Consider the following 15,000-nt stretch of genomic DNA (forward strand, 5'->3'; position numbering starts at 1 on the left):
GAAATTCTTAAGGACGCACCACAGCTGCGCGAGATCGTTTATGCTAAAACGAAGATCAGACACTCAATCACCTTTAATCTTGACAATGAAGAGAAGTGCGAGGTGCGCCGCGCCCTCTGGACCCGTGCGCGGGCCTCTCGAGGTTCCACCGGGATAATTAGGAAGGCAGTCACCGCCCGCCGTTCCCTGAGACGAAACCTCGGGAACTTCTGCTGTAGCGACTGGGATAAGGTAAGAAGAGCGCAGTCCGTCGCCTCCCTCCCTCCCCTCCCTCCTTCTCTCTTTCCTTTCCTTCCTCCCCTCCCTCCTTCCTTCATTCCCTCTCTCCTTCCCTCTTTCCTTCCTCCCCTCCCTCCTCTTCCTCCTTCTCTCCTTCCCTCCCTACCCTCCCTCCTTCCTACCCTTCTTCTCTCCACTCCCTCCCTCCTCCCTCCTCGTCAGCGCTTTCGGCTACAGGCTCCTTCGGGCAAGAACTGGTTTGAACCGGAGAATCCCATTATCCTAAATGAAAACACAAATGAAGTATTGATCACCTCTTAAGGACTTGTTGTTCTCGGATCCTGTCTCCGACGCCCAGGGTACGCACTCTATGACAAATCTGAATGATTTACTTCAGCAGACAAACCCACAACTTCGGCGCCACTTCATCACCTGCTGAAATCCCCTCCTTGCGCCTCCCTCCCTCGCAGGCCGCTGGAAACACGTGCAAATGCCTCGTCCTTGTTTCCCCATCATTAAGGGGTATTGCACTAACATGTGGGCAGCCTGCATGTGGTGTTGCAGAGCGAGACACTTCGAGAGTTGGAAGTACACGTTCTGGGTCATTAATATACATCTCACGATAACCGATGTCGATTTAACTTCATTGAAATTTACTTCGGAGTAAATTCATCTGATTTTCATATATATCAGTTGCTAGGATAGTTCTGTCCTCGTAAAACAATGGAAAAAAGTATTGTGAACGAACTCACTTGGACTGTCAAGTGCCCCCATGTGATAATGCCTTTGTCTCTCGTATATTAAATATCTGCCCCTATATTTGGCAATCTCGAGGGAGGTCAGCATGATAAATATACTCATTTAAACTCCTAAAAGAATAATAGGATTGTTTTTGTGTGCATTTAGTCTTCTATTGTTTCTATTAGCTTTAATCTTTTGAATTATTCCATGATCTCCACTTTAGGGTCGTAATAAAGAGCATTTCATATTCTCCCTGGCCTTTCACACCTCTTAGCTCAAGCCACAGAATGCTAATACCGTGATAATATGTAGTGTGAGTGTTTGAAATACTTCAAGGGACCGACGCTTCCAGATAAAAATATTTACCCTGCGCCGGCACGCTGGACGCTTTCAGTTTAGGTTCAGCAGGAAATTAATATAATCATGTTTTCTTTTCCTCTTCGTTGTGTATATCCTACATAACCGCAAGTATCAATTACCACATACCGTCTGCCATGTCTGGAATTCTTTACGGAGATCCTCGAGCTCTTTGGACTCCAAAAAACTTTCGTTCATCTTCATGTTGATGTCACCGTCTGCGTCTCTCCTGCCGGCCATGCAGCGGGTATTCGCCATTTCGTCATTAGTATCAATTTTCAATTTATTATGAAAATTTGATGTGATTTTCTTTCTCCCATATATTTTTAGTGTGATTTTTTTGATACATGATAACGTACCGAAATGAAATGAGAAATGTTACGTTTTCACCTATGGCAGCATAAAGTAAATGATTATTCATTTTTCCGTACAGTGATTAAACCTGATATGTTTTTTTAAGCAGCAAATAAACAAAATTCTAAGATTTTAAAGACATTTTACGTGATTCTTAAAGCTTTATATTTCGTAATGCGGATTGCGACCGGCATTTGTTTATTTGTTTACATGGATCAGCTGATGGCGAGAGTACACGCGGACGCTGTCTCGCCGCTCTTCCTATACACTAGACACGTTAGCAAATAAAGATACATATATTTATATACTTTAGGTAAGACCTACTATCACTTAATTTAAGACTGTAGACAAGTTTTTATGGTTGATTGATGAATCTGTTGAAAAAATGTGTTTCAGGTGAATTATATGTGATTTAGAATTAACCCACATGTTAGTATTTCACTCAGAAAATAAGACGACCTGAAATGGGTGTTGCTTGGTTCTGTAAATGGAGATACCTGTAGCTTCATAGGTTTTTGTGCGGTAAATTTGTGGGTATGGGTATGATGTTTGCAATTTATTTATTAATTTTATACAATTATCATTATAGAAAGTTGACCAAAATGAGGCCTAGGAATTGTTCAGATAATGTGTTTGGTATTAAACTAACGGCTCTTTAGGGGATGTACTTTAAAAAGTCGTATGTGTCTGTTAATGCAGTAGTTCTATATTTTCATGCAATTTTAGTTCATGAAAGATAGTAAAACTGGATTCATATTTACAGCCCAGGGTGTATTTTATGCACTTAGACCTTAAGATCTTTAGTATCATAGCATCACATTCATATGATAGAGAGACTATAAAGGTGATTTTCCGTATGTTACCCTCCAAGAATACCAACTGTATAATGTTTTTTATATACACTTTAAAATAGAATGCAAAGTCTAACATTGAATTAACAAAACAACCATAAATTTTACAGCTGGTTGCTGTCTGCAGCCATGAAAGTGTATATCCATATTAAGTAATTACTTGATCTCACAACTACATTTATGGAGTTGTAACTCTCTTTAGCAAATCTGCTTTTTGTTATTTGTTTAACACCAATCATGTTTTACATCAAAACAAGAGATTATCAGTGCTTTCCTAAGATGATTTGCAGTGCAGTATATCAGCAGGATTCACAATGAATTCTTAGAATATAAGCTTGGCCAAGAGATAATATTAAATTGTTGATCTTCTAATGTAGGAAGGATATTTTTTGTTTGTCTCAGTATTTTTGACAGTATTATCAGTCATTGGTGTTGTTATCATTATGATTTTTATAAGCTCTATTTTTAGTCTTCATGTGGTTATCTTTATTCTTGTCATATTTGATTTTATTGTGATGATGATGATGATTGATTATTGTTATTATTAGTATGATGATCATGATAATAGTTGTTTTTATTCATTTTATTATTTTTTAATTTCTTATAATCATCATTATTGATATTATTAGCATTATTTTTTTTATTACATTATTGTTGTTGTTATTATTATTATTATTATTATTATTATTATTATTATTATTATTATTATTATTATTATTATTACTATCATTATCATTATTAGGATCAATATATATTTTTTTTATTGAATATTGATTATTTCTATGATGATTATTTTTATTACTATTACAGTTGCTATTGTCATTATTGTGTTGATGTTGGTGTTATTGTAGTTGTTAACATTATTGTTATTATCATCATCATTAATATTGTTTTTTTGTGCTATCATTATTATTGTGAGTTTCATTAAATTTTGCCATCTTGTGCCATCATTTCAATCATTCTTCTTCACTTCTCTCTTTTTTTCCTGCTTCTCCTATTTATCCAAATCCTTTTCCTCACAGATGTTTCTCTTTCAGTTTGTACAGTGTGTTCTTTCTTTTTTCTTGTTCTTTATTCACTCTTCTTTAATATGTGTATCACATTCCACATTTTATATATTTTTAAGATAATTTTTATGTTACATGATAATATACCCATTTTTATTTCCCTTGAAGTTGACCTTGTGCTGTTATTCCTAAGTCAAAGAACAATAGGTGGTTTCTGCTTAACAATGAACACCGAGTAAAATAAAAGTCATGAAGGAAGAGAACCATGCAGTATAAGAGATTCCTGATGTTGTTGTTTTATTATTTTATCCTGAAACCCTTTCTGGGACTCTTATAGAAGAAAGAAAAGTCAAGTAACTGAAAGAGAACAATATAGGAAATGCTGCAGCAGTTGAACAATAAGAATGTATAGTGTAAAATATTCTTTAATGATTAAATACCTATTTTCCAGTGGAGAATTTCCTGTGGTAATTATTGGATTTCTGTATTGTGCCATGCTTATTAAGAGGTGTATTTGGAAGAAGACTATCAGATTTGTAAAATTCCCAAGAACGGGGAGTAGGATGTACTGATCCTTTAACAACCAAAAGCATTACATTAGTTGATCATCTGAGTTGTCATCATTACCTTCATCTTTCTCTTCTCTCTTTTTTTTTATTCTTGTTCTTTTTCCTCTCCCATTCCTCCCTTTTTCTTCTGCCCCTTCCTCCTCCTCCTTCTCCTCATCTACCTCTTTCTCCTCCCTCCACCTCTTTCTCCTCCCTCCACCTCTTCCTCCTCCTCCTCCTCCCTCCTCCTCCTCCTCCTTCTCCCACCTCCACCTCCTCCTCCTCCTCCTCCTCCTCTTCCTCCTCCTCTTCTTCCCCCTCCTCCTCTTCCTCCTCCTCCTCTTCCTCCTCCTCCTCTTCCTCCTCCTCCCCCTCCTCCCTCCTCCCTCCTCCTCCTCCTCCTCCTCCCTCCTCCTCCTCCTCCCTCCTCCTCCTCCCTCCTCCTCCTCCTCCTCCTCCTCCTCCTCCCTCCTCCTCCTCCTCCTCCTCCTCCTCCTCCCTCCTCCTCCTCCTCCTCCTCCTCCTCCTCCTCCTCCCTCCTCCCTATCATTATCATCTTTTTTCATCACCATCCACTTCCCTTCTCCCTTGCATATATTTTCTTCCTCAATCTACTTCTTTGTCTCTCTTGTGTCATGTGTCAATAATCAGAGGAAGTGACAATCTAAAACACAAATTACATTTAAGCATAATGCTCACCCACAGAATCTTGTTCTTACAATCAGCTGTGAATGAATGAATGTGGGTGGATATGGGTGTGGGAGGGTAAGTGGATCTACTGTATGTATGAGTGCATGTTTATCAGAGAGTGAGAAAGAGTGGGTAGATAATATCATGTATGCACACTCTTGAAGATTAGCGTAATGTTTTGTAATGCATTTTTGGACAGTGAGTAATAATCCAGTTGAACTTACAATGAGAAAAAGTAAAAGAATATATATATACATATATATATTTCTTTTTTACATGTTAAGGGAGGACTGCAAAATCCAGTCACCTAAGATATTTCAGTTGGAAATTGTTAGTCTTAGATTATTTGAAAAAAAAAAAATTATAACTGTGAATAAATTTCCAGGAAGTTTATTTTTTCTATTTTTCCTGGAAGCATTGATTCCAGAGTCCGGACTAGAATTGAGAAGGCTTAAAATCTGTACCCTGGATTTTTTTCTATGTTAGTAATGCTAAACTGTAAAAGATATGCCATCTTACTGGCTCTTAACCATCCATTTCTAAGATTGCAATCTATTTTTTCAGGTGGAGTATGGATCTGAAGGGAGCGCAGGAGGCTTTCCTGGCGGTGCTGCAGCAGATCCCTCAGCCAGAGACCCGCAAGGCTTTCCTAGCATGGGTAGATGACACCTGGATTAGAGGAGGTAAGGGAGAGGCTCTTGTTTGGTAGCACTAGTGTTGTTAGTGAGAAACAGGACATTTCTACACTTTCATTTTCTTGAAAAGAGGTTGACCTCACTGTTGAAAAAGGTCTATTTTCCATTGTGTTTTAGTCAGATCTGAAATTTGATATGCACTGTTTAGTATATTTGAGCTTATATTCTATTAGAAATGTAAAATCATTATAATTCAAGAAAGCACTACAAAGTCAGTAGACTAATATAGCATTGTCATCATTTATAAGAATTACCTGTCATAGACGAAATTATGTAAACCACAACTATTTGTTAATGTACTTCTGATGTTACATTACAGTACCACCAACACTGATGGTATGCCCACCACCATGTCCACCTCCGCCTTTAGTACCTGGCTGCACCTCAGATTACAGCAGCGGGGATGCCAAGCTGAGAAAGATTGCTGATGACCTGCGAGAAATTATGCCACTAAATGCAATTCTTCCCACTGAGCAAATAACTTTTCCATCTGTCGGAGAAGTAAGTTTCTGTTTTATGTTACATATACGTATTTTCTTTCTTTCTTTCAGTCTGTTTTCTTCTCTTATAGAAAAACTTGAAAGTAATGTATTTGCACTTTATAAACCACTATTGTTTTATCAAAAAAATATTTCCTATATGCAGTATTAGGAAATTTATGATATGTAGTGTTTACTGTTTCTGATCCGTAGATTATGATTACATTTGTTGGCCAAAGACATAAGAACAAGTCTTTCTTACCATCAATCAATTTTGTGAATTCTCCCCCCAGAATGCAGACTGTGACCCATCTCATACATTACATGTTGATGCATTCCTGTATGATGAAGATATGGTGGATGAGCTGTGTGACACAGGAGAACTTGCTCGCAACTACTGTGTTGATTGTTCCTCTCATAACACACAGCCAATCAGTAAGTATTTCTCAGTTGGGATTTGCCCTGCTTGGAAAAGTGTGTAATTTATGTGGTTATTATTTTACCTTAACCCCTAAAGTTGTATTCTTCATTATCATGGCTTGCTGCATCCTGTGGAACTAGTCATATCCATCACTATCATGCAAGGCCTTTCAAAAGCTTTGGGGTCTTTTTTCCTCTGAACTCTTTATTAGTAATGAGATGTATATATTGTATGCTAATATGTCTGATACTGTTTAGCAAGTTTCCTAGAGCCACACCTATGGTATCAACCCCTTACCCCTATTCCCCTTGTAGGCCCTTCCTCTTCCTGGGTGATTCAGTTGCATTTTCTTGTGAATAGAATGTAGTGTGTGTAAAGTAGTAATCATCTCTTCCTCTTCAATGTACCTCCTCCACACATCATAGTGTTATGCATAACAGAGTCACCTCCTTGTCAATGTAGTGTAGCTGGGGGAGGGGGGGGTCATTGACCAAGCAGAGAATTAAGGAGGCCCTTAACCCAATAATGCCAGGTAAAAAATGCGGTGGACATGATCGCAGGTTTATTGATGCGCATCAACAATTTCCCCTGTTTGCGCCTGGCTAGTTTGGTAGTAGCAGGCAATATTAGGCACCTAAAAGCTTGTCTTTTGATACAATTTTTAAATTTATATATATATATATATATATATATATATATATATATATATATATATATATATATATATATATATATATTTTTTTTTTTTTTTTTTTTTTTTTTTTTTTTTTTTTTTTTTTTTTTTTTTTTTTTTACACATGATGATTCCAGGAGCCCTTAATAATCAAGGAGTAAAAATACCAGTAATGAGTATATCTGATGTCACCTGTTTACCTCAATCCTCAATTTTTTTTAAATAAAAGTATTTGTTGTTATTAATATCATTTCTGTTCATAACATTATAATTGCAGTATTTATGATGATACTACTAATAATACCATTAATAGCAGTAATAATGATGCTAGAAATGAACCATTTTTGACAAAAATGCAAGGAGTGAGGTAACAGGTGAGATCAGGTAAACATAGTAATTGACTCTTTGGTGACTAGGTGTGTGTGAAGTCATCTATGTGAAATAGATTAAGTACAAGTAGAAACATAGTAGACAGTGTATATGTTTGGCCTGTTGCCAGTGCATTGATATGACAGGATATTGGTGTTCATCAAGGAGGCCTGTGTCATAGGTTAGTGTCATTTACTAGAATTCTCAAAATATTTTTTTTTAAGTTATCCTTATAATTATTTTGTTTCAGCTTACATCAGCCACTCAGCTTCACGAGAGAGACTAGCCTACATTTTCCGAGCTTTGCTCCCACCTATACCCGAGGACACTATTTTACTGGACATTGGCTCAAGATTAGGGGCAGTTTTGTATGGGGTAAGTGTATTCTAGACCTGTACAATTAACTGATTCAAATAACTCCTACTTCCCCTTTAACATTCACAATGTCTCTCTCATTCTCCAAATTCTTTTGTATTCAGTTTAAGTTTTTTGGCTCTCTCCTTCTCTATTTTTTATTGGTATGAGATATTATTGTGAAGTATTTTGGTACTCTCACTTGGAGATATGATATTGTACTGTATTGATTACTCATCAGATTATTTATTCCCCAGGCATATATTTATAGCAAATGCAGAAGAATAGTGGGTGTAGAAATTAATCAAGATTTATGTCAAGTTCAGCAAACAATTATCAACAAATATCAGTTCCAGGTAAGGTTTAATACCTTTAGAAATGTAATATGACATATGCTAAGAAAGAAAATTGTGTACCTTTGCATTGTTACTGATTATACTTAGTAAGCGGAACTGATGGATATTTAACATGGAAAAGTTATTTTGAATATTTTATATTGCATTTCACTTTGTAAAAAGTTTGTAATAAACAATGAGCTGTAATGGTGTTTTAGCTAATAAGTGACTTTCTTTGATAATGAAATTGATTGCTATAGTAGATTTTTTATTATATTCAATCTAAATGGTAATGCATCGTATTTTCCGTACTATTGTTTTAGTTATAGGTGAGAATGATATTTCTGTTTTCTCAGGACCGTGTACAAGTTGTAGGAGGTGACATACAAGAGCAAGCAGAAATTGTACGTGCTGCAGACATTATAGTTCTCAATAATGTTTTTGAGTTCTTCATGCCACCTGCTGTTCAAGCTCGCATATGGGCTTTCTTACGGAGTAATATCAAGAAAGGATGTTTGCTGGTCACCATTCCCTCCCTAGAAGACTCCCTGCAGTATATAGATGTAAGTTCTCTATTCCTTATATAGCACACGAGTCCAAGGAGTAAAACTGTCTAACAAAGCACTTGAGAATTTCATAAAGTAACATGAATTCTCAAAATTTCTCATTTCAATTAGTAATTTAACTAACTGCTATTAGGCTAGCTAAAATACAGAAAGGCTGAAGTTCTGGGGCCACATGTAAGCATGGCAAACAGTGGACTTGTTTTTATGTCATATATACACCATTAAAGGCCTACTTTAGCTCTGCTACAGACATATATAATATAATGAAGCTTTAGTGCTATTTTTAGCTAAAAGCAGCCAGCCACTTTGGTGGAAAGTCTGCTTGATAGCAGGGCTATAAACTGATTAGACTAGGATAATGAGGACAAGATGGCTATTCTGTTTGGCTTGACATATGTGACATCTGTAGGCAAAAGGTTCATAAGTTGAAGTGAAGTACTAATGGCTTAGTGTATCAGTTGTATTAGTAAGTTTATGAAAAGTCACAGCTGTCTCATACTCCTTTCTTTAATGTTAATATTTTCTTCTCAAAAACGTTGTGCTTTCTTTTAGACTTTCATAGATACATGTAGATCTCTAACAATGAGTCATACCACATCTTTTAGACTTACTTAAACTATGTTGCAGAAGCAAGATTAAAATGGAATCCTTTAGAGATTTTTATTTAGTAACTTTGAATCATTAACAATGATGAGCAGTCTGTTAGCATGACTTGCAGAGCTGCTAATCCTTAAGCCACTAAGGTTCCATTGGCAATATGCAAATTTGACTGTCTGAAAAATGAAAAGAGCAAGTTATACATAAAATTAATATGGAGCACCAGCAAAGATATGGGTATGGTTGCACTGAAGTTTCAACTTGCTTGTTATGAAATCATCATCCTTATAAACCCGGATTCATGTATGGTTCACTGCCGTTTTTCGTGAATTTTGTTGCACACAGATGGGTCCACAAGTGCTCAGTCCCAAGAGTTAATAAGTAGGTTATACATGACCTCATCTATTTACCCATTCACTGTATTCTCTTTTTTCTGATGCTATTGATATTGATAATGTTATTATCATTTTTGTCATTATTATTATTATAATGTCATTAAATAATGCACTAGTAGTAATTAAGAATACAAATTAATCTTCTCAAAAATCACAGAAAAGGGTAAACAGGTAAGCTGGTAGACCTAATAGTTGATTCATTAGTGTGTAAACACAATAAACTAAAATTACAGTAGACATCATACGTATGCCATGCCATCTGCAACCAGTGGATGAAAGGAGCATCACAGTTCTCAATTATATTCAATTCTCTTCCACACATAATCATAAAATTTAATACATATCCTTAATTTATCTTAACGCAAAGTATTAGCATAATTACCTTACATTTAGGATTTTATTTCATGCACACCTTGTGAATAATATTTTTCTCTTTCCAGTGTGGCTTCCGTGTTCCAGAATGGGCCCGAGAGCTTCCACCACATGACCCGAATATCACAGCACCATTTGACTTCCAGAGTGAGACTTCCGAAGTAAAGCTCTATCAAATCGTATAAGTTATAGGAGTGTCCAAAAGTGTCTTGACCTGAAACTATGTCTTTGAGAAATGTAAAAAATATATTTTAAGTATATTGGTGAAGTATGTTTCATGCTACAAGAGTGAAAGACTTATCAGTCATAATTTTAGTGTTTTTTTCATTCTTTCTTTCTTTCTCTCTCTCTTTTTTTCTTTTGTTTTGTTTTCCAATACTAGAAAAGGCTCCTTTCAATAGGAATGTTTGTTGGAAGTCATTTTAACAAGGGCGCAATCACCAAGTATTTCCCAGAACTGATTTACATTTGATTGCTATGAACAGAAACCAGTCTGGACAGTGTTTGGGAAAAATATATTTAGATACAAATATTCTGACTGTATCCCTTTTGCCAAAGACTTGAGCATTTTGGATGTTCATTGTTTTGTGATGTCATCAAAGTGTAGAAGACTTCTTCTGCTTGTGTACTGTTTTAAGTACATAACTTATGTATATAGTATGAAAAGAGTGCCATGCCATGTTTTTTATGCCTTCTCATTTTTGTTGTTAGGAATGAGGTTTACAGTGTGTAAGACTGCAGTATCCTTTTGTTTGAGACAATATTATGTGATTGTCATTCCTGTCAGATTGCCTATTAAAAGAGAGAATATGGTCCAGAATCATATGTCAGTAAGATTAAGTTGTTATTTATTTTTATATCATAAGGCATATAGAGATCAGGCACATGTTATTTTTCCTGCTGTTTGTGCTTTGATATCTGATGCTGCTGGCTGAGTTAATTAGATCAGTAATATAAATATCATCGGATGTAAGGATTTCATATCTGGCTTCCATAACTGTATGTGCCTTGAAACCTCATGAATGAACACAGATTGTTGACCCAAAGTTGCACACTGTACAGAGTTTGTGCTAACCATGAAAGACATATTCCATCTCCACTATAATTCTTTCTATTTTTATGTATTTGCTAGATCCAAAAAGGGACTCCTAAAAAAAGAATAAAATGGCTGGGAAGGAAATGAGATGATACCTGCTGTCTTTATCGTGCCGTACACCTCACACTTTTGCATCAGAGAAACGTACTCCAACCCACATTGGATAGGAATGTCCTCGCAAACAATTTATAGGAGAACTGATCGTCACATATGTCTCATTTGGAAACACTGGCTTCTTACAGCCTGAGTGCGATGTTCTTCCTGATAGTGTAACAGTTTTTCCCCCTATCTCTAGTTCCGTTGGTGACACATGCGGGAATTTATCATAAGAGATATGAAGTTATAGTCTTAATCCCACTCCTGTTTAGTTAGTAGCATTTTTCTGATCCTTTCAGTATTCCCTTTCTCATTCATTTTCTTCTTTCCATCTTTTATTCCTCCTCCTCTGTTTCCTCTTCCTTCTCTTCTGTCTCCTCTTCCTTCTCCTCCTTATCCTCTTTGCCTCCTCCTCCACCTCTGCCTTCTGCTCTTCTCCTCCTCTGCCTCCTCTTCCCCTCCCTTCCTTCCCTCTATCTTCCTTCTCATCCCCACCTACCCCTCCTTTAAGCTGATGCTTAGGCACTTTTCTGTTATTGTTGTGATAATATGTCATTTATTATCTAATTGTTGATGTGAAATACAGGGAAAATAAAGGACATAGAATATGTTAAACATCATTCAAGAAGTATTTATGTAACATAATTTGCTATAAATGTAATTTAATATAGCAGTCGTGGTAAAATTCAAATATTATTTACCGTTCATGGATTCTGCATAGCAAGATTTTTGTCGGCTAGAAAGTGGCATTAAATGATAATGTGCCTTGATTTTCTTCTTTTCTTTTTTGAAGGGCATTTAATAGATACTGACATTTTTCATGCTTTGTCTGATCCATATGGCTGATGTTGATGACAATGTTATTTATCACTATTTGAAATGGATTATGATTTTGTAGATGACCATGGTGCTACTTGCAGACACAGTTTTAAGAGAACAAATCTACTTTTCCATAAACATTTTGTACAAAGCAAGCAGAAATTCCATAAGTGCCCTCCAGTGCCAGGTCAGTGTATCCAACCCTCCAAAATATATTGGCCAGGAGAATATGTACACCTTTTTGCAAGAGGTAAATTTCCCTGCGGATGATAGAAGCCAGCACTACAAGAATAGTGATTCATTTAGGATAGTTTTACAATGTGGATTTTCAGTTCAATTTATCAACAAGTGATTTGTTTGGCTACCACATCCTTGTAGGTGATATATGAGAGCCGAGATAATGTGCACTATATTGAACTTTCCTCAATGAAATATGGCAGAATTGTAAAACCTATTATATTATATGATTTGGCCTCTGAGTCTTTTACATCTCATAAGTGCTAAAGAAACAATACAAGCTACTAAAACTCCCTTTTTTTTTGTAAGTATTGCTTATGTTGACAGTGATTCACTCTATTTCATACCATTGCATTGTATGGAACTTTCAGTGATATTTCATTTCATGTTACATATATGTATGTAGTGTGTCTGTATGTATGTGTGATCAAGGTAAAGAGATCTTTCAAAAGAACATCTCATGGACTCTTAATTTCCATGATCAAGGATGAAAATCAAGTACTTATTGGCATATATTTTTACTACATTTGTATCACATAATCATTGAAAATCCTCTGAACCTGTATGTAAAGTGTAACTTTTCTAAGTAACTGAATTCAGAATTTGTTTTTACAAAAGATGAAAATAAAACTGCTTTCAATGTTGTATTTTCTTTATAAATATATCCCAAACTGCAGTAACACGGTGTATGAAGATATTTAGATTATAAATAGAGAAAAAATAAAAGATATTCAAGTGAAAAGTGTTGACCGACAGATTCAAATTAATAGCATTTTTAAAGAATAGCATCTGGTTGCAAATTGTCTCTGATACAGCTAACACACTCAGGACTGCATACTCATCTGTAGTAAGAGATTCTGGATATCTATGTTTTTGAACTAAAAAGGAAGGGTATATGGATGATACATCACTTGTTTCAGAAAAAAAATGTTTGTAATGATATAACTATGAAAATAGAATGTATCAAAAGTGTGTTAACTTTTATGAAAGAAATTTGTGGCTCTTTTTTTTGTACTTTGATTTGTAACAGAAGTTTCAAACATATTGAAAAGGTATGAATGACAATGAATATCTTCACAATACAAGAGATGTATTGAGTAGTTTCAAATATATCTCCATCAGAAATACCAGGAGATAATGATAAAGATATATTCAAAACAAGTTAAATACATCCCCAGTACTGTGAAGGTATTCATTCTCATTCATACCTTTCCTACATTTGTCAAAAATACAGGTAAGTTTCAAGCATGCTGCTCAGCACACCAACAGCCTGGGCTCACTAACTGCTCTAGCCGTAAACTGTGATCTGCATGATTCTGAAAGGCCATTTCTCTTTAAAAAAAACTACCTCATCATATTCCTGGATTTATTTAGTGATTCAAAAATCATGTAATATTCTTTAGTTTGCCCCTTCCACCAATCCCATGCTCGTTGTCATCATGGGGAGCTTAGGAGACGGAGACTGAGTTCCGATGTACAGGATCACCCCTACCTTGGACCCTAGCTCTCACCTCAACTAATTTTGCAAGGTCCTTTCATCTCTGCCTTTCTTTTTCTTTCTCTTCTTCATTCCCCTCTTCTGTCCACATCCTACAGTGTGAGAACAGTGCTATCCTACAACACTAAACTTTTGACATGTAACATGTTTTGTCCTAATTGTTAATTAATTTCTTATCTCTTTGCCACAATACTTTGTCATTGATCTTTCCTTACCTGTGCCCCTAAGACTCGCCAAATTGCTATATTCTATATATGCTGCTAATGGCCCTAGATACTGATGCAGCAGAAAACTTTCAATAAAATAGATCTTTATTACGAAAATGAAAAGAGCCACAAAAAAGAAAATTAAGTGAATTTCATTTCATTTCTTATTGTGGCTGATTTCCTTTTTCATCTTTGTGTACATGTTACAGTGTCTGTGTTTGTGTTTACTCTTTATTATATTTGAAACAATATGATTTTTAAATTGCACGACCTGCTAAAGTAAGTGATCCAGAGCCTAAAACTGATTGCAAAGGCCAACACAAGGTGCCACATCTACTTATGATCTGTTTTCAAGCTTCTTTCCTCCTGTGTTGTATCTTAACTCTTATTTTGTAATCTAGTTAAACAAATTCATTAATCCTGACCCCACTTATTTCCAGTTTGACTTAAACACATATTACAAATGAATTCTGCATATATTGCAATTGTTTTGCTTTGTGCCGCTTTATTGCTTTTTTGAATAACAAGTTAATCAAATTCATATTTCCAAGAATTTAGAAGTCACAACGGATTACCAGTATATAAATAAGTTCATCCCCATACGCTCTCGTGTTGAGGGGGTATATCCGTTAAATGAGGTTATATCAGTTAGTCACGGAAAGAACTCTCTCCCTCCCTCCCTCCCACTCTCTCTCACTCACACACTCTCTCTCTCTCTATCTTTCTTTCTTTCTTTCTTTCTTTCTTTCTTTCTTTCTTTCTTTCTTTCTTTCTTTCTTTCTTTCTTTCTTTCTTTCTCTCTCTCTCTCTCTCTCTCTCTCTCTCTCTCTCTCTCTCTCTCTCTCTCTCTCTCTCTCTCTCTCTCTCTCTCTCTCTCTCTCTCTCTCTCTCCCTCTCCCTCTTTCTATCTTTCTCCCACACACACACACACACACACACACACACACACACACACACACACACACACACACACACACACACACACACACACACACACACACACACACACACACACACACACAGAG

The 15,000-nt window shown here is 35.9% G+C and overlaps 2 protein-coding genes across 5 annotated transcripts in view; one reads left to right on the forward strand and one right to left on the reverse strand.

The window, feature by feature from the left end:
* The window catches only part of LOC113816353 (uncharacterized abhydrolase domain-containing protein DDB_G0269086), a 137,956-nt gene extending 136,366 nt beyond the window's left edge, over positions 1-1,590 (reverse strand). Inside the window, exon 1 of the mRNA XM_070133120.1 lies at positions 1,447-1,590. Coding sequence (XP_069989221.1) covers positions 1,447-1,575 — 129 coding nt within the window. The 5' untranslated portion in view covers positions 1,576-1,590. The remainder of the gene's footprint in view (positions 1-1,446) is intronic.
* Positions 1-12,911, forward strand: part of LOC113804650 (uncharacterized) — an 83,314-nt gene extending 70,403 nt beyond the window's left edge. For 2 of the 4 annotated variants that reach the window (XM_027355536.2, XM_027355534.2), the window contains exons 2-8: positions 5,332-5,450; positions 5,782-5,963; positions 6,235-6,376; positions 7,655-7,779; positions 8,016-8,114; positions 8,450-8,656; positions 10,092-12,911. In XM_027355536.2, coding sequence (XP_027211337.1) covers positions 5,339-5,450; positions 5,782-5,963; positions 6,235-6,376; positions 7,655-7,779; positions 8,016-8,114; positions 8,450-8,656; positions 10,092-10,208 — 984 coding nt within the window. In that variant the 5' untranslated portion in view covers positions 5,332-5,338 and the 3' untranslated portion in view covers positions 10,209-12,911. Of the gene's footprint in view, positions 1-106; positions 232-1,872; positions 1,985-5,331; positions 5,451-5,781; positions 5,964-6,234; positions 6,377-7,654; positions 7,780-8,015; positions 8,115-8,449; positions 8,657-10,091 lie in introns of those variants that run through there. The other 2 variants (XM_070133121.1, XM_027355535.2) reach the window with 2 other exon arrangements.
* Positions 12,912-15,000: the final 2,089 nt, after the last annotated feature.

The sequence above is a fragment of the Penaeus vannamei genome, chromosome 18, assembly GCF_042767895.1.
Source record: "Penaeus vannamei isolate JL-2024 chromosome 18, ASM4276789v1, whole genome shotgun sequence".
Taxonomy (NCBI): Eukaryota; Metazoa; Arthropoda; class Malacostraca; order Decapoda; family Penaeidae; genus Penaeus; species Penaeus vannamei.